We start from the raw sequence: 25,757 nt of genomic DNA on the forward strand, positions 1-25,757 counted from the left end.
TTAAGTATTTTTGAATGCAAGCAGAAAGTTTATTAGGAAGTTGTAAAATGTGTGAAATACAGATTTGGTGAAGCATGGATGCGGAGAGACAGTACTGTATTTTTATTCTACCTCCCCTAAAAATAACCTGCCAAGCGCTCTCTGTATTTGTTTAAAGCACACACTGAAGCAGGGTTTAAAACTCGTATTAGTTCAGTCGGAGAGACGTGGGCGCACCGGCCAGGTTCTCCCTCGCAGTCTGTGTGATGTGTTTGAAGCAGTGAGAGTGGATGTGTTTGTTGGGATGGGATTTTACCCCCCTGGTGAATGGCATGTTGTCTGTGTGTGGGCAGAGCCCTTTCTGAGATTCCTTCAGCATTCCTACCTTCACCTATTTTTAACTAAATGGACTTGACCTGATACTGACCTGTACTCAATTAAAGAACCACAATTTGGGGATGGGAGATAGAGTGCTCTCTGATTACAACTAACTGCAGGTAATGAAGTCCTTTTCCTGTTCTAGGGGCAGGTAAGAGTCAGTGAATTAAGGAGTCTTCTGTCTTTCCTACTAAAACGTCTTTTTGCTGTCAAAGGAAGGAATATACTGGAAAATAACACAGTACAGAATTAAGCTTCATCCTTCATCGGTAAAGCTTTCAACTAATCATCATCACACAGGAGGGGTTTGGGATTTTGTTTAAAAGAAAGTCGTTGCCTTGCCAAAGATGCTGGTGGGAAGGATGGAGGACAGGTAGTGTGGCCTCATGAAAGGGCAGGACAGTACAGTGCCTGTTTTTCTGTTAGCCTCAGGCCGCGTTGGTGGACAGGGGACAGACTGCACAATGAAAACAAAGCTGGGACCGCTTCATCTGTGGCAGACTCCAAAGGCCTGGTGCGATTTATGGGTTGGTGGTTAGCATTTCCAACTCAAAATGCCAGAAGAGAAGGATTAGGTGGCAACATTTCTAACTCTGCTTTTTAGTCTTAGCTTTTTCTCAGAAATCCTATTTGCTTCTTGTCCACCCACTGGAATTTTGGTGTCCTGATCGATGTTCCTGGGAGCATTTCCCACAAAGACACTGCAAGCGTGTGGTAAACATCCCCTCCCGCCTGTCATCTGTCTGCTTACACTCATGTGCGTGGACCAGGAGGCCTGGTTGTCTGCATTGTCCAGAAAGGCTCAACCTGGAACAGGAGGGAGGTGCTCTTTCAGACTAAAGTGACATGGCCAAGGAGGGTCCTTGTTGTCAAGTGGGAAGGGATCTCTCCAGCAGAACACTGTACCCGAACGTCCTCACCCTGGCAACCGGTGCCAGACCTGCACCCCAACTCCCAAGACAGGAGTCCAGGCCACCAGCACCGACCCTCCTAGTACAGTTGGGGGAACTCTCTCCCAGCATTGCTGTGGTGTAGGACCCCAGGACTGCCTTTCTTTGGTATTCATTATGTGGTCGCAATCACTGTGGACTGCGTGTGTTTTCCTGCTCACAAGCAGCAATGGTGGCGGCCACAGAGAGGCTTGCTGGGAAGGTGGGACCCCTCCCAGGTCTTTCCCCTCGGTGTGACAAAGCAGGATGGTGGGAGGAGGGCTGCCTCACAGAGTCAGCCCCAGCTTATGCTCGCCTTTTTATTCATGGAAGAGAATGCCAGGAGCTAAGAGAATGGAAACACACACCTGTCACATTCTCCTCAGGCCGTATTTGCGGGACTCCCTGGGTTAAAGCAGGCACATAAGGCCCTGTCACAAGTCCCACCACGTGAAACTAAATGAGGCCTGCCTTTTGTCTGCGGTGGGGACTGTCAGCAAGCCCTGTCCCTCTTCCTCATTAGACCCCTTACCCCGGTGCAGGGAAGCGGCAGAGGGCTGGGGACAGCTTGCTGTGGGGCCGTGGCTGCTGACAGGCTCCCGTCATTTACTGCGGTGCCCCAGAGGCTCTGTGCACTTCATCCTAGGGCGAAGAGGCTTTTTATAGCCAGCGTGTCTCCAGCAGAGCAGACTCAGAGAATGGGACTTAGAAATAGGGGGGCATCTGAAAGGGCAGACACACAAAGAGCCAGGAAGGGTTTCAGGCGTGTTCATATTTTTCTGACATTTAAACTCTGCAGGGGCAGTCACTGTTTTGATCTTTAACCTCCTCATTTCAAAACACTGTGCATTTTCATCCAGGAACTTAGGAAAAGTGAGAGAAAATCTGCAGCTACTTACTGCGTTAAGTCTTGGCAGGGACGCTGAGGAAAGAGGTGGGGAGCATGTGCAGCCACAGACAGGCAGGTGGAGATGGGAGAGGCAGTACCAGGAGGGCTGGCACGTCCTTTGTAGTGTTTTCACTTGGAAGCACGTGAGTCATCACCGGTGAACATCCAGCTCAGAGTCATCATTCCAGAGGCATCAGTGGGAAGAGTGGCTCTCTCGGGGCTGTGCCATCACAGAACATCGCTGTGGACGGGCGGGTTGTCCGGACAGCAGTGGCAGACGGCATTCTGGGCAGGCTGCCACTGTGTCCTTGCTCCAGTATTCGCTTACTCATACGTTCCCTCCCTCATTCATACTTGGAGACTGGCCTCCGACTCGCGCAGACTTTGTTGGGGTCTGTCTACTGAGTGGCCACCCAGGGCTTTTCCATATAAGAGAGGGAGTCATCTGTAGAAGAGTCACTGATCAGAAATTTTGGATGCATTGAACACCTACCATAATTGAGTGCCTGTCCAAGTAGTATGTGATAAACCTCACTTGTCACTAATCCCAGGTCCCTGGAAAGGGAGCCATCCCAATGAAGGATGGTTCCCAGAAGACAAGACTACCTCTTTTGAATGAGGCTGTGTGGCATGTGTCTCTGGAGTATGTGTATCTGCTGCAGCATCGCAACATCGCCAAAGAGACGCAATAAATAGTTGCTTTCCATCTCCATCTCTCTAATATCTAAAATTTCTCCCCAGTGGCTCATTTACGTTCCTTTCAGAAAGCCCTCCTGAAGTGCCACAAAGACCTGGAAGCACTTGTGGCTGTAGCCAGAGTTTGAAGCCCTAGTGCCACATCCCCATCCTTTCCCTCACCTGATGCCCTGCTTAGGTCAGCCAAGGCCCCCACGCCTAGGAGGATTCTGCAGGCCCCAGAAAGGGGTCTCTTATGTTGTCGAAAGGATAACAGATACCTTTTTTCAGATACCGTTGCTCTGACAAGTGCCCTTTCCTCTCAGATGCTGAATAACTTTCCTCAGGGAGGAGAACTTAGTTTTATAGACCAGATGTGGTGGCGTCTGGCTCTATGTTTTTGTGCATCCCATTGCCACCTCCTAAGTGTGTGTTGCTGCCCCCAGACAGATAAAACCCAGGGCACCACTGTCTTGTGTGAGACCAAGTGGGCAGACTCCAGACAAAGGGCAGTGCAGGAGGAAGGCCTGCCAGAGCCCAGTGTCAGGCTGTCGGTGCACTTCGGGGACTGGGAGGTGGCCCACAATCCCAGGATCATTCCAAACACCAGCCTTCCCTAAGCTGACAGCTGGGCTGTATTGACCAACTTGGATAAGCAGAAGGAAAATGTGAGTGTGAGCCCCCAGGGGCCCTGGGCCCTGAGGATGGCAGGGAGGGATCTGTCCATTCCCCTTCCTGCTGGAATTCCTTTTATGGCCACCTTTTCTCTTCAGGGGCAGCTTTGAATATTCTCAAGCTTCTAAATCCAGAATAGAGTGGATCGTTGGTTTTCCCCTTACGATACCCCAATACCCTCCGCTTGCAAGGCTCCATCCACCACCGCTGAATGTGGTAATGACCAAAAGCCTAGTTCAGGTCCCCACACATAGCCAGATTCACAATTCAAGTGGAGCGGGAAGGCTGCGCCCACCCTACTGGTTTCTGGTTCACTGCCTTAGAGGAGTCCGTCTTGCTCCCAGAGCTTGGTTCTTCCTGAGGGCTCACACAAGCCTCGGTACAGCCCAGGTCAGAATCCAGCAAATATTTCTGGGCAGCCTGGCCAGCCACCATTGCCCGGTCCCCATTCCCACAGCCCAGCAGGCTGTGTCGCACTACAGGGTGGCTTCTAGCACTGGGCCTGCCCCCATCTCTCGGGCCCCAGTCCACATTCCCCATGGTGACCTTTCCTGAGAGGCATTGGCTGAGATCCATTCTGCCGTGTGTTCAGGCCCCAGCCAACCACCGCTTCCTACGTGGTCTCACTCACCTCAGTCTCCCCATGTGTAAAATGGACATCATACGAGTACCTGCCTCACAGAAACGGGGTGAGGTTGAGTCCACAGGCATGAAGTGTAAGGTGAGCTTCTAGTCTGGGGCTCACCTGACACTGCTCTCAGGTGCTTATCAGCAATGACCACCCTCTTCTCTTTAGGAAACTCTCCTCCTCCCACCAGTCTCTCACCTTGATGATCACTCCTCATGCCTCCTCGTGTTTCCACCGTTGCCTCTCCGTGGTCTCTTCATCGTGGACACAGATGTGAAGACTCAGGTTCTGGCATCAGACTGGCCTGGATGTACATCCAGCTCTGCCTTGTGTGGACTGGCCAGCTGGCGATGTAGCCCCTCTCCGTGCTTCAGGTCCCTTGGCCACAAAAAGGGGACGTAATAGAACCTGCCTCGTGGGGTGTGTACTCTGAAGGTTCCACGTGAAGTTCTGAGCTCTATGATTGCCCAGAGGAAGCACTCAGTGTGTGACAGCTGCCGCTCCTCTCCTGGTCAGGGAAAGAGGCACGGAACTCACAGTCCATGGCCAGGTGTGTGCGTGTGGCCCACTTTACCTTAGGTGATCTTTGTGAAGCGAACCAAAGACCGGCTGCCATGAACACCCCACACACTCCCACCACAGCACCCTCCCTCTTTTCTTCAGGCATATGATCTCCACTCCTGGTCAGAGAGTGAGCCACACGGGTAGTAAGGCACCTAGAATTACAACCACCCAGCAGTGTCCTTCGGGCAGCCCCAACATCCCAACACAGTCACAGCCCCAGGACCTGGAACATTCCCTCATGTCTGGAGAGGGCTCGCGGCCCCCCTGGTGACCTCCTGTTTCCCTGCCCAGCGAGGCCTGGGCAGAAGGCAGCCGGCACAGTGTTGGCAGAGCCAACTCATTGGCAGGGCTCCCCGCACCCTGCTCTGCACACCGGCATCTTTCCCCTACAGTTGCCTCGGCTTTGGTAGGGAAGTAGGTGGGATTGTCTGGATTTTCTTGGGAGCCCAGATGTCTTTGGATGTGTTTCTCTAACTGCAAGACTGTTCCTGCAGAAAATAACATCACACCAAGTGGGTACAGAACAGTTCAGGTATCTTTGGGGCTTGGACTTTGCTGGCAGCCAGCAACAGAATCTGGCATTTTACCATCTGGAAAGTGTTGAACTCTCTTTCGTTCATCTAAATGAAGAGCTTTAATTCCTTAATCCTGGGAAATGTCAAGGACCTTTTGTGTGCAGCTCCTCTCAGCCCTGCACAAGGGCTTTGGCAGAAGCTTCAGGCTGGTTGGGATTCTGGAGAGTTCCCTTGTGGCCACTCTGGCGTTTCCCTGTTCACCCAGACCCTCCTCCCTGCAGTGGCCCATGACCCCAGACTTTCCCACTCCCAAATCCCTCTTTCACTCTGCTCCCCTAACACCACTGGCCAAAAATAAATCAATAGAATCCTGTCTACATATCAGGGTGCTGTCAGGTGAGTGGCACCAGAGCAGAGCCACCTCTTTGAGCACTGTCCTCTGCATACATGCCCTGAGGTAGGCCCAGCGTGGCCTCATCCTCACGGAGACCACAGCCTGGGGTGAGGCAGGGCTCCTGGTCACAGGCAAGCGCAGGGCTGGGGTGTCCACAGGTGCCGCTTGAGGCACAGGCAGAGGGGGCCGGAGGGCTTCAGGGGAGCAGGCTTATGGGGAGGGATCCTTGGAGCAGCTGGCAATGTGGGAGCATGTCATGGACCTGAGGGAGACAAAGCTGGGACCCAGGTCATCGAGGGCCTCACATGCCATTCCACAGTGTTTCCAAGTTCCCTGCAGATTCTGGGCATGTGCGTGGTTTATTGTGATTGTTTTTCCTCTGGAGAAAATCTGCAGGCAGTCTGCACTTGGACCCAGGGAGTTGAGGGGCTTCCCTTCAGGGCATCCGTGGCATCTTGGCTGCCACTTTAAAGAGATTGGGGGGATGGCACCTGGGTGGCTCCGTGGGTGAAGCGTCTGCCTTCAGCTCCGGTCATTACCCCGGGGACCTGGGATCGAGCCCCGCATTGGGCTCCCTGCTCAGCAGAGAGCCTGCTTCTCCCTCCCCCTCTGCAAGTCCCCCTACTTGTGCTCTCTGTCTCTCTGTCAAATAAAGGAAGAAAATCTTTTTTAAAATAAAGAAAGAAATAGGAGTGAAACCCTCAAAACCAAACAAAAACTCCTTTATGGAGGCCCTAGTATATTATATTCAATACTCTATAGACAAGGCCTCACACCCCTCTCAGGCAGCTTGATCTCAAGACTATGGCCACTTCTCCAGCAAGATGGAGCAGTAGGGTCCATCCTCACCTGTCCAGTCCCACCTGGACAGCCCTGCCTCTGGTCTTACCCCCAGCAGCACCGCCAAGCCCCAGGGGGCAGCTAGAAGCCCATCAAAGCCCGTGCAGATGGCCCCTTCATCAAGCAGAGAGGGAAGTATTGATCTTGTCTGAGTAATCCCCAGTCCCCCCGGACTGCGATGCTTTTTCCTCAGGCCTCCAGGCCCGGTGAACCCACAGCATACAAATCCAGGGTACAGATTAGAGACTCGGGCCGCATAATAAAAACGAAACTGCCTGCTTCTGCTCTACTGTACTTTTATCCCGGTTTTAGAAGCATGTCCCTGCCCTGCCCCCCATCATCCACAGCCCCCCAGCACTTTCAGGACTGACTTCATAGCATTCCCATTTTGAAATAATGATGGCTTCTCTTTTCATGGAATGAGTACTTCTGGGACTGTTTTAAATATTCTTCATAAAGCCAGTGCTCCTCCTCAGAGCAGTGTTGCTGGCAGGGATTACTGTCTCTTTAAACATTTAACACACGAGGTTCACATCTTTGACTCCTGGACCCACAGAGAATGTTCTCATTCCGAGAGGTTCCCAGGGCCCCTCTCCTTAAGGGTGGGTCCGTCCTTGGCAGAACCCTGAGTAGAGACTCCAGACTCTTGGACTGATCTCCTTATGTAGCATTAAAGTATATCCAGTGAATGAAAGTAGTTCCTGTTTATTCTTTGACTTGCAGCATGTGTACAACCAACTGGCACATGTTTGGCTTGTGCTCCAGAGTCTCTTTGAAGCCCATCAAGGTGGGAAGAGGCTTCTAGCACAAGAGTCATACTGGGCTGACAGCCTCCCCGGTTCTGAGCTGGGTGCTCCAAGCCCTTTGTGGCTGGTCCAGAAACTGAGGACTACAGGGGGAGGTAGAGGGTCACATCAGGGCAGGGGGGGTAGGTTCCTGGAGTGGGACAGATCAGCTCATCCTTTTTAAAAGAACAAAGGGCTTTAATGTCACCCTGGCAGGCCTGAGGGTGGAGCTCAGAACAGGTGTACCCTCAGGACGTGTGTCCAGGCCCTGCAGCAGCGTCCACTGGGGCGCCAGTGATCCCAGCCTTGTGCTCCTTTCCCAGGGCCAGCGGGGAGAGTGATGCAGCCAAGGTCACCCCGATAATTAGTGATGAATCCACGACTGAACCCGGTCTCCTGACAGCTCCACATCACCTTTCCCAGCACGCCGCCTTTGGTTATGTTAATGTAGGCCAGAGAGAATGTTCTCTTCAGAGTATATAGAAGCAGGTATTGGCTGAAGGGAAGCCAGGATCTGGGTTTCTACCAGACTGCTCTTTTAAATAAGCAGCTCCTAAACACTTGGGTACTTAACTTTCCCTATTAATCTTGTGGGATACACTTTTAACAGAAGCCTCAGCTCTGCTGGCTTAGTGGGGGTGGCCTTGGGCCTCACGGGCTGTGTGGCAAGCATTTGAGTTGATGCCATCAGTGCTGTGTAGTGAGAAGAGTGGCACCCAAATGCCCGAGCCCAGGCCTGGCTCAGCATCCATGGGTGGGAAGCAGGCAGTAGCCCACAGCAGCCTGTTCATCCGTGGTCCCTAATGCTGCTAACGTCACAGTCACCTTGGGGAGCTTCTTCACCACACCCATCCTGGCCCCCAGTGTAGACTTCCTTTCAGAAGCTGAGGGATGGTGCCTGGCACCATCTCACCTCTGCACTCCTCACCTCTGCTGCTCCACACAGTTTCCACTCTGGCCTGGAAGCCCGTACATAGGCAAGGTGAAGACTCCGCCTTTGGCGAGCCCGGGAATCCCCAAGGACAGGCCGTATGCCACCAAGTAAATGCAGTATCGACAATCCCTGACTTACAGGAGTTCAACTTAGGATTTTTCTACTTTATGAGGTGCGAAAGCGACACACATTCAGTAGAAGCGATAGTTCGAATTTTGAATTTGGATCTTTTCTCAAGCTAGCAATGAGGGAGTGGTATGATCCTCTCTCATGATGCCAGGCAGCAGCTGCAGCACTCGGCCAGCCCCACCTCCATGAGGTGACCAACCCCCAGGCTGGCAACCATTCTGTGCATCACTTTGAGTACAGTATTCAGTACGTTACATAAGATACTCTGCATTTTATTATAAAATCGGCTTTGTGCAGGACAATTCTGCCCAGCTGTAGGCGAGTTAAGTGTTCAGGGCACACATAAGGTAGGCCAGGTTAAGTACATTAAATGCACTTTCAACTTAACAGTGAGTTTATCGGGATGTAACCCCCTGTCGTGAGTCGGGGAAGATCGGTACAACAGACTATCTATCTATCAAGATTTTATTTATTCATGAGAGACACAGAGAGGCAGAGACTCAGGCAAAGGGAGAAGCAGGCTCCTCGCAAGGAGCCCGATGTGGGACTCAATCCTGGACTCTGGGATCACACCCTGAGCTGCCGAGCCACCCAGGCATCCCCAGACCATCTTTTTAGAAGAGTAAACTGCCAAGGAATGATAGCACATTGAGAGCTTCTGCCCCCTCCCTGTGTCCTGCTGCCCCTTTTCTGCATGCCGTCACTCTGTCCTTTGTTCTTCCCCAACAGATAAAAAACAAAACAAAACAAGGTCTTTGTGGCCACCAGGAACCCTGGGCTCTGTGGGGCTGACCTTCAGCCTTGCTGGCCCTACCCCTGTCCTCTCTCCCCAGCAGCTGACCAGAGACCACCAGTAGGAAGAGGAATTTGGTCTTGATACCCTCTCTCTTCTGCATCCCCTTTATTCTTCAGCCTTAGACTTGTGTTTGCCCCCTTGCCCCCCTCATTCTGCATGGCCAGAGACTCATGAGATGCGGAGAGCTTCGTGTCCAGCCCTTTTGGGATGGGCATTTGGGATGTAGCAGCAGGCAAGAGTCAAAGGGAGAGTCGTGTGAGTGCCAAGAGCTGGGGCATGAAGTCCTCCCTCCCTGAGAGTTCTGGGGGCCATTCCTTTAAAGGGAGGAGGTGGCCTGGGTGTGCTGCTCTGGACCTGCCTGAGTAGGCAGGTCACTTAACCTTGCTGTGACCACTCCCTCTCGGAAATGGACAGGCTCCTCACAGCGCCCTCCCACAGTGGTTGTGAGGATTGGGCAAGAGAAAGGGAAAGACTCACTGTGAGTGGGTGCTGCTGTTCAGTGCTTTCCCTAAATTGGCACATTTAATCCTTGTCCAAGGTCATGTGGCTCATAAGTAACAGACAACACTCAGGCCCACATGGTCTGGCTCCCAAGCCCCGATGCCTCCCAAGCTGAGTGGTGTAGACCACCTCATGCGGGGCCGCAGCTCTTAACAGGCAGCTCTGCTTTGGCTTTGGCCAACACAACTCGTGATCTCCCAAGCACCCTCTTCTTCTCAGGTCCTGGAGTGAAGACGTCAGCCTTGCACACAATATGGTGGGGGAGCTTCGGGAGTCTTGTTTTGACTGGCATCTCCTTCACCAGAGTGTTGACTGGCAGCTGTTTCTTGAAAGATTCCTTTCTCCCCCAGAGCTTAGTTCCTTGCCAGTTTGGGTGCCCAAAGCCCTTCTCTGCCTGTTTGAGCTGGGGACAGAATCTCAGTACACCCAAGTTAGCAGAGGAGGAAGAGGAAGCTGAAAGTGAGATTGATAAAGCCCCTAGGATTTGTGATGGGCAATGGGAATGTCATGCTACTCAGAGTAACTCTCCAGTGTGACACAGCCTTGAGCCAGAGGGGGAAGTGCACCCACACTGAGCCAGAGCATCTGCAGTGTTCCTTGCTTGGAGGTGAAAAGGGACACCTCTTGGCAAAGCCCCTGTGTGGCTGCTATTCACTGCTTTTTGGTTTTGTTGTTGTTGTTGTTGTTGTTGTTGTTGTTGGTTTTTAAGTAAGCTCTACCCCCAGCATGGGGCTCGAACTCAAGACCCCAAGATCAAGAATTGCAATGCTCTGTGGACTGAACCAGCCAGGCACCCCTCCCCACAGCTTTGTGAGTGGCCCTGTCTCTCCATGCCTGTACTTCTCCTGTCCTCACTGGTGTATTGTTACTTTCTTTTTTTTTTTTATTTTTTTTTTAATCTTTACACTATTTTTTTATTGGAGTTCAATTTGTCAACATATAGCATAACAACCAGTGCTCATCCCGTCAAGTGCCCCCCTCAGTGCCCGTCACCAGTCACCCCCACCCCCCGCCCACCTCCCTTTCCACCACCCCTTGTTCGTTTCCCAGAGTTAGGAGTCTCTCATGTTCTGTGTCCCTTTCTGATATTTCCCACTGATATTTTCTCCTTTCCCCTTTATTCCCTTTCACTATTTTTTATATTCCCCAGATGAATGAGACCATATAAAGTTTGTCCTTCTCTGATTGACTTATTTCACTCAGCATAATACCCTCCAGTTCCATCCACATGGAAGCAAATGGTGGGTATTTGTCGTTTCTAATGGCTGAGTAATATTCCATTGTATACATAGACCACATCTTCTTTATCTATTCATCTTTCGAAAGGGCACCGAGGCTCCTTCCACAGTTTGGCTATTGTTTCTTGTCTTCTCTTCCCTCCCTTACCATGGGCTCGGGGGCTGCTTTCATCTGTTCTCCGATGCTTTCCTAACCAGCACTCACTGGAGGGATGAATGGCCTCCCTTCCTCCTGAGGGGCATTAGTGCCCATCGTCAGCCTCCCCTGCTGGTCTGGGTGGCTTTCATCTCCCAATGGAATCTTATGAGCCGTACTTACATTACAGTGGGGCCCGAGCCTCCACCGGGCTAACACAGAGTAGATTTAAATTAAATTAGTTAATAGCAAAAATATTTTGTTGCCCCAGGCCTGTTGTTTTTTTTTTAATTAATTAATTTATTTATTTCTTTATTTATAATAGTCACAGAGAGAGAGAGAGAGAGAGAGAGGCAAAGACATAGGCAGAGGGAGAAGCAGGCTCCATGCACCGGGAGCCCGATGTGGGATTCGATCCCAGGTCTCCAGGATCACGCCCTGGGCCAAAGGCAGGCGCTAAACCGCTGCGCCACCCAGGGATCCCCCTGTTGTTGTTTTATTTTCAACATCTTGGATGCTGAAGAAAAAAAATTAATTAAAAAGAAAAAACCACTTTGTTATTGAAAACTGTAAAACAAGAAAACAGTGAAGGTAGAATGCTTTTACGGAAAGGAAAATCATCGTAGGGTGAATTTTCCCCGCATTCTACAGCCATGCCTAGCCTGGTGCTTTGGAGTTTGGTCACAGGAGCCCCAAAACCAGTAATGGAGAAGTTTGTGAGGAAGGGAAAGAAAATATAACAAATCTGGTTATTAAGATGGTCCATTAAGATGTCTGTCATTAGTGATGGGAAATTAAATGATCATACCAGCACGAGAAAAAAAAATGCCACCGTTTGGCAGTTTAAGGGAGTAATTTATACTGGACCTTTAGAGAAAGTGGCTAAATTTGGCCAGGTTGCCAACCGACTAAGAGAAGCTAATTAGGTGCCCTATCTGGGAGCTAGATGCCAAAACAGCAATGTGGCATATCTGGAGCGGGATCTAGAGCACATTTTCTGGTTCATTCAGTTGTTCTGCTCTCAAGTAGCCAGGTATCCAGCAACCACATTTACAAATCCCCAGCCTGCATTTCTGGTCTGTACTGTGGCTTCCCAACAACTTCACTGGGCTGAGACGTGTGGGCAGACGATGCCTGGGCACCTGCGGCATGCGCCTTTTCAGAACCTGCATTGCTGGCTGGGGGTTCCTATTGGGAGGAATGGCCCAGGTTTGATTTGGCCTTGCAGTCTGGACTCAAAACACCCGCTGCACCTCACTAGCTGTGTGACCTAGCCATCTTCTCAACCTCTGGAAGTCACCATCTCCTCTTCTATAAAATGAAAACAAGGAGAATACACCCACTTCAGTTATGCTGCTGAATTTTATATGTTGGTCATATAAAATATTCCGTGTTAAAAATTCTACAAAGAAAAGCAAAGAAAATGTGCAGCCAAAAAAGGCCAATATACCCCCAGCCTGGGGGCATGACCTCTGAGTGGCCAGTGTGACTGAGGAACCTGGCCCCAGGACAGGTGCTCAGGCTACTAAAGTGGCTGAATCTGGGCTTGTCCCAGGGGACTCCTGGGGCTAGTGATGAGCTGTTGAGGAAGGAGCACACCCAGAACTAGGGGACGGCAGCACACCAGCAAGCCTGGCATCCCTGCTGTGACAGCACTAATGTGTAGGGCAGGGCTTGTTAAAAGCATTGTAAAATAAATAGTAGGGGCTGCAGAAAGAATTCTCCAGAAATTCTTTCTTTTATAAATTTCCCATGAAATGGCACTTGCCTGGGTGGTTTTATTTAGCAAGGGGTCTGGGTGGGTAGGAAGCAGCCTCCACGCACAGGGACCGACCCAGTTTGCTTTGCTGTGTTTTGTAGCCATAATTTCACCCCACTGATCACCACCCACCATCTTGCCAAATTATCATTACTACTGTTTAAAAAAAAAAAAAAGCATTGCTCATTTTAGAAAGCTGTCTGTCAGAAATGCTTAAAATAAAACCAGTCTGCGCTTGAAAGGATAAGTACCACTTATCTTGAAAGTCACTTGGGTAACAATTTCTCAGCAATGTTGGATACATGACCTGTAGCTATATTTTCAAGAAAGCGAGTACAAATGTCCCTGGTATGTGGCCTTTCGTGAGTGGACATTTTTAAGTTTTTTTTCTTTATTCAACAAATATGTATTGAGCACCTGCTAGATGCTAGGTGATGTTCTAGGCCTTGAGAGGATGTAACATCAACGAGATGGGCATGATACCTGTCCCCACAGAGCTTATCGTCTTGTGGGTTCTCCAGCCACCAGGCAGGCCATGGAAGTCCAGCAGGGAAAGAGTACTCATCTGGCATCGGGAGGAGCAGAGGGGAGATGAGAGGCAAAGCTGTAGCCTGGCTGGAAGGGAGGTGCACCACATGTGTGGCCATTTATTTAGGGCAGGTGAGGCTCAGGTTCTGTAAGTTAGGGAGCCTGTACCCTCACGCTTTGGGGTGTGGCCTCTCTGACCTTGGCTGAACTGACATCTGGGAATCTGGTGAGTTTGCCACTTACCATGTGGAACCTGGAGCGGCCCTTCCAGGTTCCTTCCACTGGATTGCTTCCCCCCACTGCTGCTTAGGTCCATTGGCACGTCACATGGTGTCTTGTGACAGGTAGAAAACCAAGGAGCCTACACCAGGTAGACCCATGTTTGTTTACTCCTGCTCAACAAAACTGATCATTTACTTGGTAGGGTTTTGGGGTTTTTTGGGTTTTTTTGTGTGTGTGTGTGGTTGTTTCATTTTGTCTTTAAAGATTTATTTTTATGTATTTATGATAGAGAGAGAGAGGCAGAGACACAGGAGGAGGGAGAAGCAGGCTCCATGCTGGGACTCTACTCGACGCGGGACTCCATCCCGGGACTCTAGGATGGCACCCTGGGCCAAAGGCAGGCACGAAACCACCAAGCCACCCAGGGATCCCCTCATTTTGGCTTTTAATCACAACATTCATAGTGACAAGAATCCCCAGTGAGGGACAGTCAGCTAAACTATGATTTTGAACACAACTGTCAAATTAGGTATCATCTATTAATTTGCAGATCAATGGCAGGCATTAGCAGCTTGTGGTATCAAATTGCAGAACTACAGGGGATCTTAGACTACTCCTTTGTTTTTCAGAAGGGATGTTGAGACCCAGAGACATTAAGTAGTTGGATAGAGGTCGCGGGACAGCGCTGGGACTTTAGCCCAGTGTGCATTCTTTCTGGTCACTGGGACCTCTAGTAGGGTCTAATGCAGTCGTGCCCTCGGCCCCTACTTGGAGTTTGGGGACAGTGGGTATGACCCACCAGGATGCTGAAATAGGCCATAGCTTTTGAAGAGAAGACCACACTTTGAGTGGCAAGGCTCCTCAACAAGAGTAATGGAAACGTGAGACTCGAAGGAAAGATCATCAGAAATTACCAGATGCTGGGTGACGGAATCATAAAATCTCTACAACTACAAATTGTGAGACAGAATGAAAATTGCAGGGACAGAAAGACCAGTTACCCTGCCAGGGACATCGGTCTGGTGTAAAGATGAAGTCGAATGTGGACAGGTGGAAAAGCTTCTCTGCATCCATGCTGTGTTCCCTGCCGTGACTTGGCTTAGGAACATTTCTGTGATCTGCCCCGTCTTCCCCTCTCTGCTGGCCTCTGGCCACACCCCTCCCTCAGGGGCTATCCCTGGCCTGGTAGTTGCTGGAACTCACGCCTCTTGCCTCCAGACCTGGATACTTTGCGTCCTCTCTACCTACAACACTCCTCCTCCCTGGTCCCTGCCCCCAACTCTGCTAACTAATTTTTGTACTTGAGATTTTATTTTAGATGTCCTTTTCTCCAAGAGACGTTCAGAAGCAGATTGGTTTATCCTATCAAGAGAACGCATTGGTTTTGTTTTCTCTGTGCTGGTTTCGGGTGGCCTCTGACTCCAGTTGCTATCCTTGGTTCCAGGTGACAGACCATGCCACCACTGCCCTGCTTCACTATCAGCTGCCACAGATGCCTGACGTCGTGGTCAGATCCTTCATGGTAAGTGGCCTTAAGAGCCGAATCTCCTTTGGAAACCTTGACTCCCTCCAGGTACGAGCCAGCAGATCAGAAGGTGGCTGCTCCGTCTCTAGATCACCAGGGCCTCGTAATGGGAGATGGGCCAGCATAGAACTGATTTCTTTAAACCGGGAAGGGATTTATGAGAAACCGTTTCCCACTTAATTAACTGGTGTCTTCTGTCATGCTGAACAAATGGTGGTTTCAGAAGTGATCTCCTAACACAGTTCCCCACATTGATTTAGTCAATAGATATTTATTGAGCTCCTCATCTATGCCAGGCCCTGTGCTTGGTACTGAGTGGGTAGCGGTGACTAAGACAAATCTTGCAGTGTCCCCAAGACATGTACATTTTCAGAGTTGAAACTTGGGATGGGGAACGACCCTCCAAACAGCCATTGCCCTGGTGTATGGGAGTCACCTCCTGCCATCCTATTAAGTGCTGAGAATTTTGCAACCTGGTTATTTAAGCATGATACCTGGAAATTGAACCAGAATGTTTACACCAAGAAATCAGCAAACACTACAAGTCAGGATTCCCCGCCACCCCTCAAGCCGATTCATCTGCACACCTCGGCCCAAATCTGTCACATGACCAACATTTGGCCCAAGCTGGCCCATCAGCCAGCTCCATCAGATCCTGGCAGAACTGGCAGCTGTGTGTTTCACATCATGCAGACATGGCTTCATGCTCTCACCTCAGTAGGCTCCATCTTTCACTGAGGCTAAAACTCCCTTTTCAGTTCACACTAGGAAGGCTGCCAGTTAGAGACCTACTCAGAAGACACCTGTTAGCAAGTCCAAATGAGTGTTGACAGCCAGGTGGAATAGTGCTTACCCGCTTCATCCCATCATGGTTTGCCTCAGCAAGTGAGCTTCTTAGAATACCTGCAGTTCATTTCTTGGAAGACACAAACCCGACTTATTGATCTGCTTCACGGTGCTGGGGAGGGTGAATGATCAAACCCAGGCACTCAGCTGGGGCCACACACAGAGCAGCTCTTCATGTGTCGAGAGGACAATTCAGCTGACAGTCATTTCTGGGCAGCTAGTCTTGCTATTTAACCTAACTTGTTGTCATGCCCGATTTCCCTTTGGTAACTGACTTTGGGGTTAGGGGAGGATTTGAATTGGATCAGCACTGAAGGATAAATAGTTTAGCTGAGTGATCCATCAACCTTCTCACATTTATTGCCAAACCCTCAAACACCTGGCCTTTAGAAGGGGGACAGTATCAATGGGCCATAGCCTGCCACCATGAAGGCAGCTGTGATGAAGATAGAAGGATTTGTATCAATACACTCGACCTACCTCTTCAAAGAACAATTTTCTCTCATCGATGTAATTCAGGACGACATTAAATGATGAGATTCATGTGCCCCTGTCACAGTGAGAACTTGCTTAACTTGCCTATTGTTGTGGGTTGGGGTTTTTTTTGTTGGTGGTGGGGGGCGGTGTGTTTTGTTTTGTTTTGTTTTGGTATTGAATCTCCTTGAGTTTGAGAATTGAGTTATGTGAGTCTCATCCTTATGTATGATGCCTGAGAGAACTCTGCACTCTGAACCACTCAAGTGTGTATTTGCCGCTTATAATGTTATTTGGTGGCACCAGGTTGTCCCTGCCCTCCCCCAGGTGCATTGGGCCACGTTGTGACAGTGAGCAGTGACCTCTGAAATCAAATTAGAAAGAAGGTATGTTGACCTCAGTGGAGAGTTTGAACATTGTCATCAATGCAAAGTCTTCCTCCACACGTGTCCATGCCCGCCCCTCGGCCGGGGACAAGGCAAGGATCAGTGCACATATTCAGGAGCCACAGGGCACAGAAGTAAAACGTGGTTATGTGCAGCCCCGAGCCACAGGCCATGCTCCAGGGCATAGCTGCTCTTCCAAGAGCACTTCCTGCCCCTAAGAGGAGGAATTTGTATTTTAAAAACTCCCTCAGTTGGGGTGGGGGTGGGGGTGGGGGAGGGCAGTGCCAGAACTGAAAATCAGCAGCATTATGACCTTGTGGATTCTGTATGCAGGGCTTTGTGAAATCACAGGCCATCTTTTGGGTCCCAGCCAACTTGAGTTCTCCGGCCTCGAGATCATTAGGCTTGACGGGAAGGATGACATTGGAAGCACCCAGATCCCATTTCTTTTATTTCTCTCTTCACTTCTCTTTTTAGACCTGGTTAAGAAGTTACATAAAGCTGTTCCAGGCCCCGTGCCAACGCTGCGGGAAGTTTCTACAAGATGGCCTTCCCCCGACGTGGAGGGATTTCCGAACCCTCGAAGCCTTCCATGACACCTGCCGGCAGTGACCGGCCCCAGCCCCAGTCCTGCCTGCAGGCCCCACCCAGCACTTCCCAGACAAGCAGACCAATGGCTCGGACTGTCCTCACTGCCCAGATGCCAGTACCGCCACTCTGCCCCGTTTTCCTAGCAGCAAGTCGTATGTTAAGGCCAATCCTCTTGCAGAGCAGATTCCATCTTGTGTTGATGGGACACATTGCACACTATAACTGGTATGTGGAAGGCAGAGAGGAACTTTATAGAACTCAGAATCAGGAAAATTTGCAGCACGTCCTTGTAAGCAGCTGGCCAGTTGATCCTCCTAGGTCTGTGTTCTAAGTCATTTTCACGAGCCGTTATCATTTGAAAGAGCCCATGTTCATACATATTGTCAGGCTGGGTGTTTTGTTTTATAACTTTTTTTTTTTTTTTTTTTTTTTTTTTTAATAAGCAGTAAACCTTTTATACCCCGGACAGGGCTTTGTCTCCTGTTTCTTAAAGCACCTTCTACATTCAGTTGGGTGAACATGTGAGCAGATCTGGCCCTTTTGAAGAAAAAAAACCACTTAGTAATGTCTGCATTTAAAACATTGTTCTGAGGACACATTTCCTTGCATCTTGCTTTTAGGAGAGAGGGCAGTGTTGGCAAATACTCCATTTCAAAGACTTTTTTGCAGTTTGAAAAATGGATTGTTCTTTTTGAGGAAAAAAGCGCACAGATGTTTCTTTTTGCTAAAGCAGTAACACACGTACATACCAAAAGGAAAGGAATCTCTGCCCATGTTACCAGCTAGAACACATGTGAGCAGGCATGAGAGGGGTGCCTGGCTTGCTTGTACCATATTTTGTTCTAAATATGAGCAGATTCCAGCGCCGTCTGCCGAGTTCATACAGAGCTTTGACCCCAACACTGAAAGCCATAACCTGTTTATATGAAGAAGCATTGACCTGGTGAAAGTCTTGAAGGAAGGGGAAGTTTCCTAGAGCTTTCCCAGGCCAGCCTATGCTTCAGATGTTCTCTTTGCAATGAAGCTGCCAGAGAGACACTGCCTTCTTGAGATGTCCAAAAGAATGGGTGGTTCCCACCTGGGTTCTAGTACCACTCAGGCCCTCCCCTCCTACCCCCACCAGGGTTAAAGGAGCTGAGGACAAAGAGGATTTAGTGAAAGGGAAAAGAAAGGATAAGACCATGCCATTCAAGGTGTGGTCCAGCACCATGGGGGCTGGTTAAAAACACAGAGCCTCAGGCCCTGCCCCAGACCAACCGAAGAAGATGCTCTGGGGGTGGGGTCCAATAGTCTGATTGTTAACAAGCCTGTGGGGGACTCTGCTATGAGCTCAAGTCTGAGAACCCCTGTTCCAGGAAATGAGCCTACTTTCAGTGCCCAGTCTGGGGAGGTGTGATGAGAGGCAGCGAAAATGAACATGTCCATACAGCCAGTGATTCCAGACTAAATACCGTGGTCGTCACATTCAAGCTGTTCTCGCTCATGAGAAGCACCATTATTTCCTGAACCATTAAGAAAGAAAAGCATGCTGCCAATTAAACCATGGCACAGGCCTTAATGAGAATCCTGTGTGACACATGAGTCGGTCACACCAGCCTTTCATGGCTCTGAAACATCTTTCATCTATTCTAAGGGGGCTGGCAATCTCTGCTGCCTGGAGTTTCATTGTTTAGTGGGGGACAGACGATCCCTGGTAACAGAACAGAACACTGCTTCACTGACTCACAGGTCTCTTCCCTCCTTTGGTCTCATAAGACACTTGTTTGTTGCTTTTTGAGAACATCCAGAATTGAGGACGTAGGATCTGTAACAACAGCTCGTGTCATTGCTGCCCATCTTTTCTAAGACATTTAAATGGCACATGGACCGGCCCCCAGGGGACTGCAGTGTGCATTGTCGTGTGCAGTGATGACAGTATGAACAGGTTGGAGCACGTAGAAATGGCAAGTACGTCATGATACCAGCTGGCTGACAGCACCCATCAGAGATGTGGAAATGGGTAGGTGGGGGGAATGATGAAATTATGGTAACAGTAGATCACCTTGTGAGAAGGCTGTTTGGATTTTTAACTGTTTGAATCCTCCTGATTGCCCCAGATGCAAGAAAGTCCCTGTTGGCACCAAGGGTCTAATCCGTTGCCAACCTCCGCATTCAGGAGAGAGAGCGAGCCGGCCTTGAGTTCAGAGCCTCGGGCAGGCAGGAGTCTCTGCTTAGTGACATTGTTCTCTCCATGGCATGTTTAGTGATCCCTTCCATTCGTGACAAATGGTGCTTTTTTCCCATTCACAGGAAGGCATAAAGTTTCCATTTTAAACAAATGTATTTAGGCAGAAAAGTGGGACCATTAAAGAAAAATATTAAATACCAGCACAGGTGGAGTGTGGCTGTAGCAGAATGTTGGGGGGTATGCACAGCCAGGGCCTGAATTCTGGCCCCCTGCCCACAGTGTCACTGTTCCTTGGTAAAACTCTGTTCCTGTCATAAGGTGAAGGCTGGTCGTGACCATGAGAAGGGGAAGCTGGGAGTGATTATAGATGAAAAAAGATTGGCCATGAGTGGATCATTCACTGTGGCTGGGCATCGCAGCCACATTGTGGGTGATGCATAGATACCATTCTGCTCCCTATGTTTTATGTATTATTTTTCAATATGTTATATACATTTTAAAGTTTTTTTCCCTAAATAAAAGCGGAAGGAAAAACACAAGGGCTGGGCCAGCGAGCCTTGAGCCTTTTCCGTCTCTGGCATTCATGCTCTTCAGTCCTAAGTGCTGAAAGGAAATGTACCAAGGTCTAGAAAGGTGAGCAGGGCTGGAAGGGTGAATGCTTGGTGATTTAAGAGATAGACCTGAGGGAGACTGGCTTTGTGTGTCAACCAGTAAAATCCAGAGAACATGTTGATCCAAAGTCGGCGAAAGTAGAGACTGGAGGTGGGTAGGGACCAGTTCCAGCGTGGCAAATCACGAGGGGAGCTCGGAGCCATGCTGCCCCTGGGAGCAAGGCATTGGGCCCCAGAATTGTCCTTTGGTGCCTCTCACAGAGGGGAACGTGGCCACCACTGGGTACAGCACCCAAATGCTATTTGGCTGTCTGATGTGACCTCTAGGCCAGATCGAGGCATCGTATGTGACTTAATCATTAGCTGGCCAGCTCAGCATCTGCTCTGTGCCAGGCACTGCATCCCAAGGGGGTACATGGCGCTTCCCCTCAGCATCTAGACAAGGAATCAGGACAGGATCTCACACAGCGGTACGCCAGGGGGCTGCATGTCAGACTGACCAGGTCATCGGGCCCTGTGGGCGAAGCCTCCTCTGCAGAGGCAGCGGCCCCGTCCCCGCCCTGCTGAGGTGTGTCACCTGAGAAGTGCTCTTGGCCCAAGCCTGGAAAGCTCTGTGTGGCAGGTGCTTCAGCAGCACCATGCTTACCTGTACTTCCTGCCGGCCAGGCCACGGCTGGTGAGTGCGGCTGTCGTTAGGAAGAGGCAGAGTGTGATGAGGACGTCTGTTCAGGGTTGTCCAGATTTTTTTTCCTGAACTAAATTGGGAAGTGGCCTTTTGGTATCGAGTGATATTTTTCTACTTCACACCCCTGACGAGAGCTGCCGGCACAAAACGATGAACTTTCGGTGTTAATGTGCAGACTTGCCGTTGCGTCCAGGCTGTCAGAGTGTGGGCCTGATGCTAAATCGAGAGCCTCGTCGGGTCACCCTAGGTGGGAAGAGAAGGATTCTCACAAGATCTGGAACCTGGAGAGCTTGACGGGAGGCATCATCAGGCCATCGAGTCCCTGGGAGAGAGGACAAAGTAGGGTGCCTCCCAGCTGCTGCATCTCCGCTGGCACGATCTCTGTGGAGGGTGATCTTGGTGAACTTTAATTGTCCTGCGTTTGACAGGAAAGGGTAGGCCAATTGCACAGCACCTGCTCGGAGCTTGTTCAAGCCTGCGCGATAATGTGCATCCAGGATAAGTCCTTGTAGTCCATCTGTGTCTGCTGGGGGAATAATTAGGCTTCACTTTCTAGGACAGGCGGGCTTCCTTCCCCCATCTCCGCCATCCTTCACCCGCTCTCATCCCCACCCCAGCTCCTCCAGTTAGTGGGAAAGAACCTCAAAAAAATCACTTTCAAGTTGAATTTTAAATTGCAGGTTGGCTGCTCCCTGTCATTATCTCCCTAGTGCTTGAGGAGATAAACCGCAAGGTTCACGAGCATATCCAGGTAAAGCACCACCTCGGCAGCTTTAAGATGATAAGTTACTCAAGAACAGCTCCATCCTGTCTCTGTGCTGATTGAGTTTGAAATTTGCACTGGAGATTGGCTGTCCTCCGGGACCACACGAGCTCTGGCTTGGTGCTGGCTGAGCAGGCGGTCCTGCCAGCAGCGGGCATCGTTGGCACCGTGTTTGCCCAAGCCCCACAGAGACAAACAGTCACTTGTCTCTCGGGAGGGAAGGGAGGAATGAGGGAGGAGGGGGGACAGTGAGAGGGGCCAGCCGTGAGCTGGGGAGCCAGCCTGGGACGCCAGCGAGCCTTGTCAGCCTCTGTGCTGTGGGGCAGGTTGTTACTTAACTGTGCTGCTCCACTTCTCTGATTCCCAGCTCTCATCTCCCTCATCAGCTGGCTTTCTTAATTACTATAGGAGTACATGCGTTCCTTTTATAGAAAATTAGATAATGTGGATGAGCAAAGGAAAAAAAATATCCCTAATTCCCACTAGCAGAAGATCATTACCAGAGCACTTTGCCGCCTTTCTTCCCAGACTCTCCTATGGACATGTTTGTGTGTGTCTTTTTTTTTTTTTTTTTTTTGCCAAAACTGTGAGCACACTTTGTACTGTTTTCAAACCTGCTTTTTTTTTTTTTTTTTTTTTCCATTTAGCAAAGGCTAAGTTGCTATAGCACAGATGCCCCAAAACACAGTGATGTAAAGAAGGCAGACACTTACTTCTCTTACGCTGCAGAGCTCGGGAGGGGCTGGTTCAGATCAGAGGGCTGCTCGGCTCCATGCAGTGTCTCAAGGATACTGTTCCTGCTCCCCTGCCACCACCTGACCTAGGACATGGTCTGCGTCGTGGAAGCTGGGCCGCGGGCGCCTTTCAGGTTCACTAAAAGGGAAGGACACACAGGAACATGTGCCTGGTGTTCTACGACCCAAACCGAGCACTGGCATATGTTAGGGCCACTTGACTTTTTAGAACTGAGCCGCGTGGCCGACCTGGCTGCCAGGGCCCCTGGGAAATGCATTCCCTAAGTGTGGACAGCTGCGGGTCCAGCAGAAGAGAACAGAGCCTGTTCCGACGGACCGCCAGCAGCCTCTGCAAGCTGGCCCAAACCTGCCCCCACCCACCACCAGAGTGGGCAGCAGTGACCTTGCCCTCGGGGCTTTGCTTTGTTTTGTGTTATGATCTCCCTCTGCTGTGTGGCCACTGTGGTGTAGACAATGAATCCCTCTCTGGGCTTCTTAAGATCTTTACATTGCAATAATTCTGCGTTCCCAGGAGGTTGCAAAGACTTGTGTAGGGAGGTCCCATGTTCCCTTTGCCAGCCGCCCCCTGCCCTCCAGTGTTCATATTTTACCACCGTAGTACAGCAGCCAAACCAAGAAGCTGGTTCATCTAGGCTTTACCAGCTCCGCACATGCTCTGTGTGTCTGTGCATAGCCTTGTGCACTACTACCACTTACACAGCTTTGTGGGACCACTACCACAGCTAAGACAGCTCCCCACAAGGCCCCCTCATCCTATCTCTCCTCTCCCCCATCCCCATCCCCTGGCAGCCAGCCATCTGCTCCCCATCCCCACGACTGTCTTTTTCACCAGCACCCCACGCCCCGAATCACGCGCAGCGTGTCCTCTCGAGATTGGCTTTTCTCCCTCGGTAGAATTTCCTTGAGGTTCACCCGAGTCTTTACATGTATCAGCAACCCATTCCTCTTAGTTGCTGGGTAGTGTCCCATGCCGTGTATCACCACCCTTGAGCTGTTTATCCACGGGAGGACTTGTGGTAGTTTCCAGCTCGTAGCTCTGAGGAGTGAAGCTGCGGTGAGCACCCATGTGTGTGTTTGTGCAAGACCATCGGCTTCCGTTGCTGTGGGTGCCCAGGACTACAGTTGCTCTTTTTAGTTTTAGAAAGTTTTAAGTTTTAGTTTTAGTTTTAAGTCCTCTTTTTAGTTTTAAAGCAACTGCCAAGCCACTTTCCAGAGGGGCTGTATCCCTTTCCTTCCGGCCAGCAGTCTGCGCAGGATCCAGTTTCTCCACATCTTTACCAGCATTTGGTGTTGTCACTACTTCTTACTTGAACCATTTGAAAGGTGTGAGGCGCTATCTCAGGGTGGCTCGTATCTGCATTTCTCTGACAGTTAATGCCGTTAATGATCTCACCACGTGCTGCTTTATTTGCCACGTGTAGCTGATCTCAGGTCAAAGGTTTGTGCGGCTCTTTTGCCCATTTTCCATTTAGATATTCTTTTAATGCTGCATGTGGAGAGCTGTTCATATATTCTAGGTGCAGATCCTTAGTCATGTGATGTGCTCGTATTGTCTCCTGGGCTGTAGCTTGCCTTTTATGCTCTTAATGGGGTCTTTCACAGAGTATATTCCATTTTCATGAGGTCCAGTTTGTCAGATTTATCCTTTATGGATCATGCCTTCCATGTCGAATCTAACCTGTTGGGTTTTAGGCGACCAGTGTTCTGCTGTTAGGAATGTTGCCTCCACTGCCGTCCCCACCGCCGCCTCCTCCTCCTCCTCCTCCTCCTCCTTCTTCTTCTTCTTCTCTCTCTCTCTCTCTCTTTCTCTCTCTTTCTCTCTCTCCCTCCCCCGGCCCCCGCCCTCCATCTCTCGTCAGGAACCTTAGTTGCCTTCTGTTTCAGCCTGTGCACTGGTTGGACGGTCAGAGTGTCCAAGGCCTGGAGACCTGCCCTCACTCACCCAGCAGGTGAGCGACAGTGCGAGGACCAGAGCCAGACTCCCCTCCGTCTGCGTGTTTTCCCCTCCTCCAAAACTTCGTGGGATAGCACCTGACCCACCATGTCATGATGAAATAGGTCCTGCTAGAGCACAGATTATACAAGACAGCATTGGCAGTGGTAGCCGTGTTTCTGTAACTCAGCCAGGGGCCCAGGTAGCTCTGGTGAGGCACCTCTGCTAGGCATGGTCGGAGGCCCGGGGAGCTCTTCCGTCCCTGTCCTGGAAGGCAGGTATCTGCCAGGGGTCGGATGAGTGGCTGCATGCCAAGTCCTGACACATAAGCAAGTGGGTGTGGGGTCTCTGGAGGAATACGGGGGCGGGGGGCCTCCTGGAGGAGATCCCTCCCCACACAGAGCTCCCGGCCTTGTGGATGTCAAGCCACCCAGAAACCCCACACTGATGGCTGTGCCTCGGGAAGGGGAAAGGGGGACACGGAAGTGTGTTGGATGTGGGAGCCGTTTGCACGGGCAGACGGCCTCCGACCCCCGTGCCCTCAGCGCCTGGCCCTCCAGGCAGCACTCGGCCTGCTCAAGGACTCCAGGGAAGGGTGCCCACGCCCAAGATGGGCGTCCTTACCCATCACCCGGGCCTCAGGCTTGTTGCCACCTTCCTTTGTGAGGGCCCCATCCTAAAACATGGAAGGGGCAGGGCCTTGGGCCCGAGAGGAACAAGCCTCCAGGGCAGAATCCTTTCCCTTCCGAGAGCACCAGCGTGTTCCCACCCCGCAGCCTCTGGCTTGTTCTTCTCAACCCATTCTTCCTCTAGAAAGCCACATGGAGCTTGCACACAGGCTCTCTCTCTTCCCAGTTACTAAACAGGTGCCCATCCACAAAGCACCCAACATAACTGCATTTCCTGGGTCCCTTGCCATCTCCATGGGGCTGTGGAATGTGAGCAGCAGTTGTGGGTCACTTTCAGAGCCAGAAAAAGGCCCACATGTGCTCCCTCTTCCTTTTCTGAAGTGATATTGGAAACAGCACACAGCAGCAGGACACGATGGAAAGATCCTGAATCCCCGAGGCCCAGCCTGGAGAAGGGCTGCCCGGGTGCACCTCCCAGCCAGGAGCGTCTGCAGGGGCTTCTGTGGGAGAGAAGCAAACTTCCAAACCTTTCATTGTTAAAACACTGAAATTTAGGATTTTTTTTTTTAATAGCTGGTAGTTTTATTTACCCCCAACATCATCTAAATATACTGGAAACAGGCCACAAATTTTAAAAATCAGATAAATGGCAGAGGTTACTATTTCTACTGCTACTGTATTTATTAGCTTGAGTGCAAATCATCTTTCACTTGGACTAGAAGAAGCCCACATAAAATGTCACCTCAGCCTGGCTGTCTCACTCCTCCAGGAAGAGTCACCCTCTTGGGCAGGTGTTCCCTGACCCTTCGCTGTGGAGGTGTGCATGTGCCCATCCCCTCCTGCCCCCTCCCTCAGTTCTCAGAGCACCCCTGGCACTGGACGTGAGCGGCATATCTTG

At 50.6% G+C, this 25,757-nt stretch overlaps 1 protein-coding gene across 6 annotated transcripts in view; it reads left to right on the top strand.

The window, feature by feature from the left end:
* Positions 1 to 19,683, top strand: part of MED27 (mediator complex subunit 27) — a 198,910-nt gene extending 179,227 nt beyond the window's left edge. Inside the window, exons 6-8 of one of the 6 annotated variants that reach the window (XR_007413247.1) lie at positions 4,322 to 4,703; positions 14,939 to 15,016; positions 17,203 to 17,247. Coding sequence is in view for 4 of the 6 variants with exons in the window: in XM_049114967.1 (XP_048970924.1) it covers positions 14,939 to 15,016; positions 17,203 to 17,337 (213 nt within the window). In the remaining 2 variants the exon portion in view is untranslated. The other 5 variants (XR_003146997.3, XM_049114966.1, XM_049114967.1 and 2 more) reach the window with 5 other exon arrangements.
* Positions 19,684 to 25,757: the final 6,074 nt, after the last annotated feature.

The sequence above is a fragment of the Canis lupus genome, chromosome 9 (genome assembly GCF_003254725.2).
Source record: "Canis lupus dingo isolate Sandy chromosome 9, ASM325472v2, whole genome shotgun sequence".
Taxonomy (NCBI): Eukaryota; Metazoa; Chordata; class Mammalia; order Carnivora; family Canidae; genus Canis; species Canis lupus.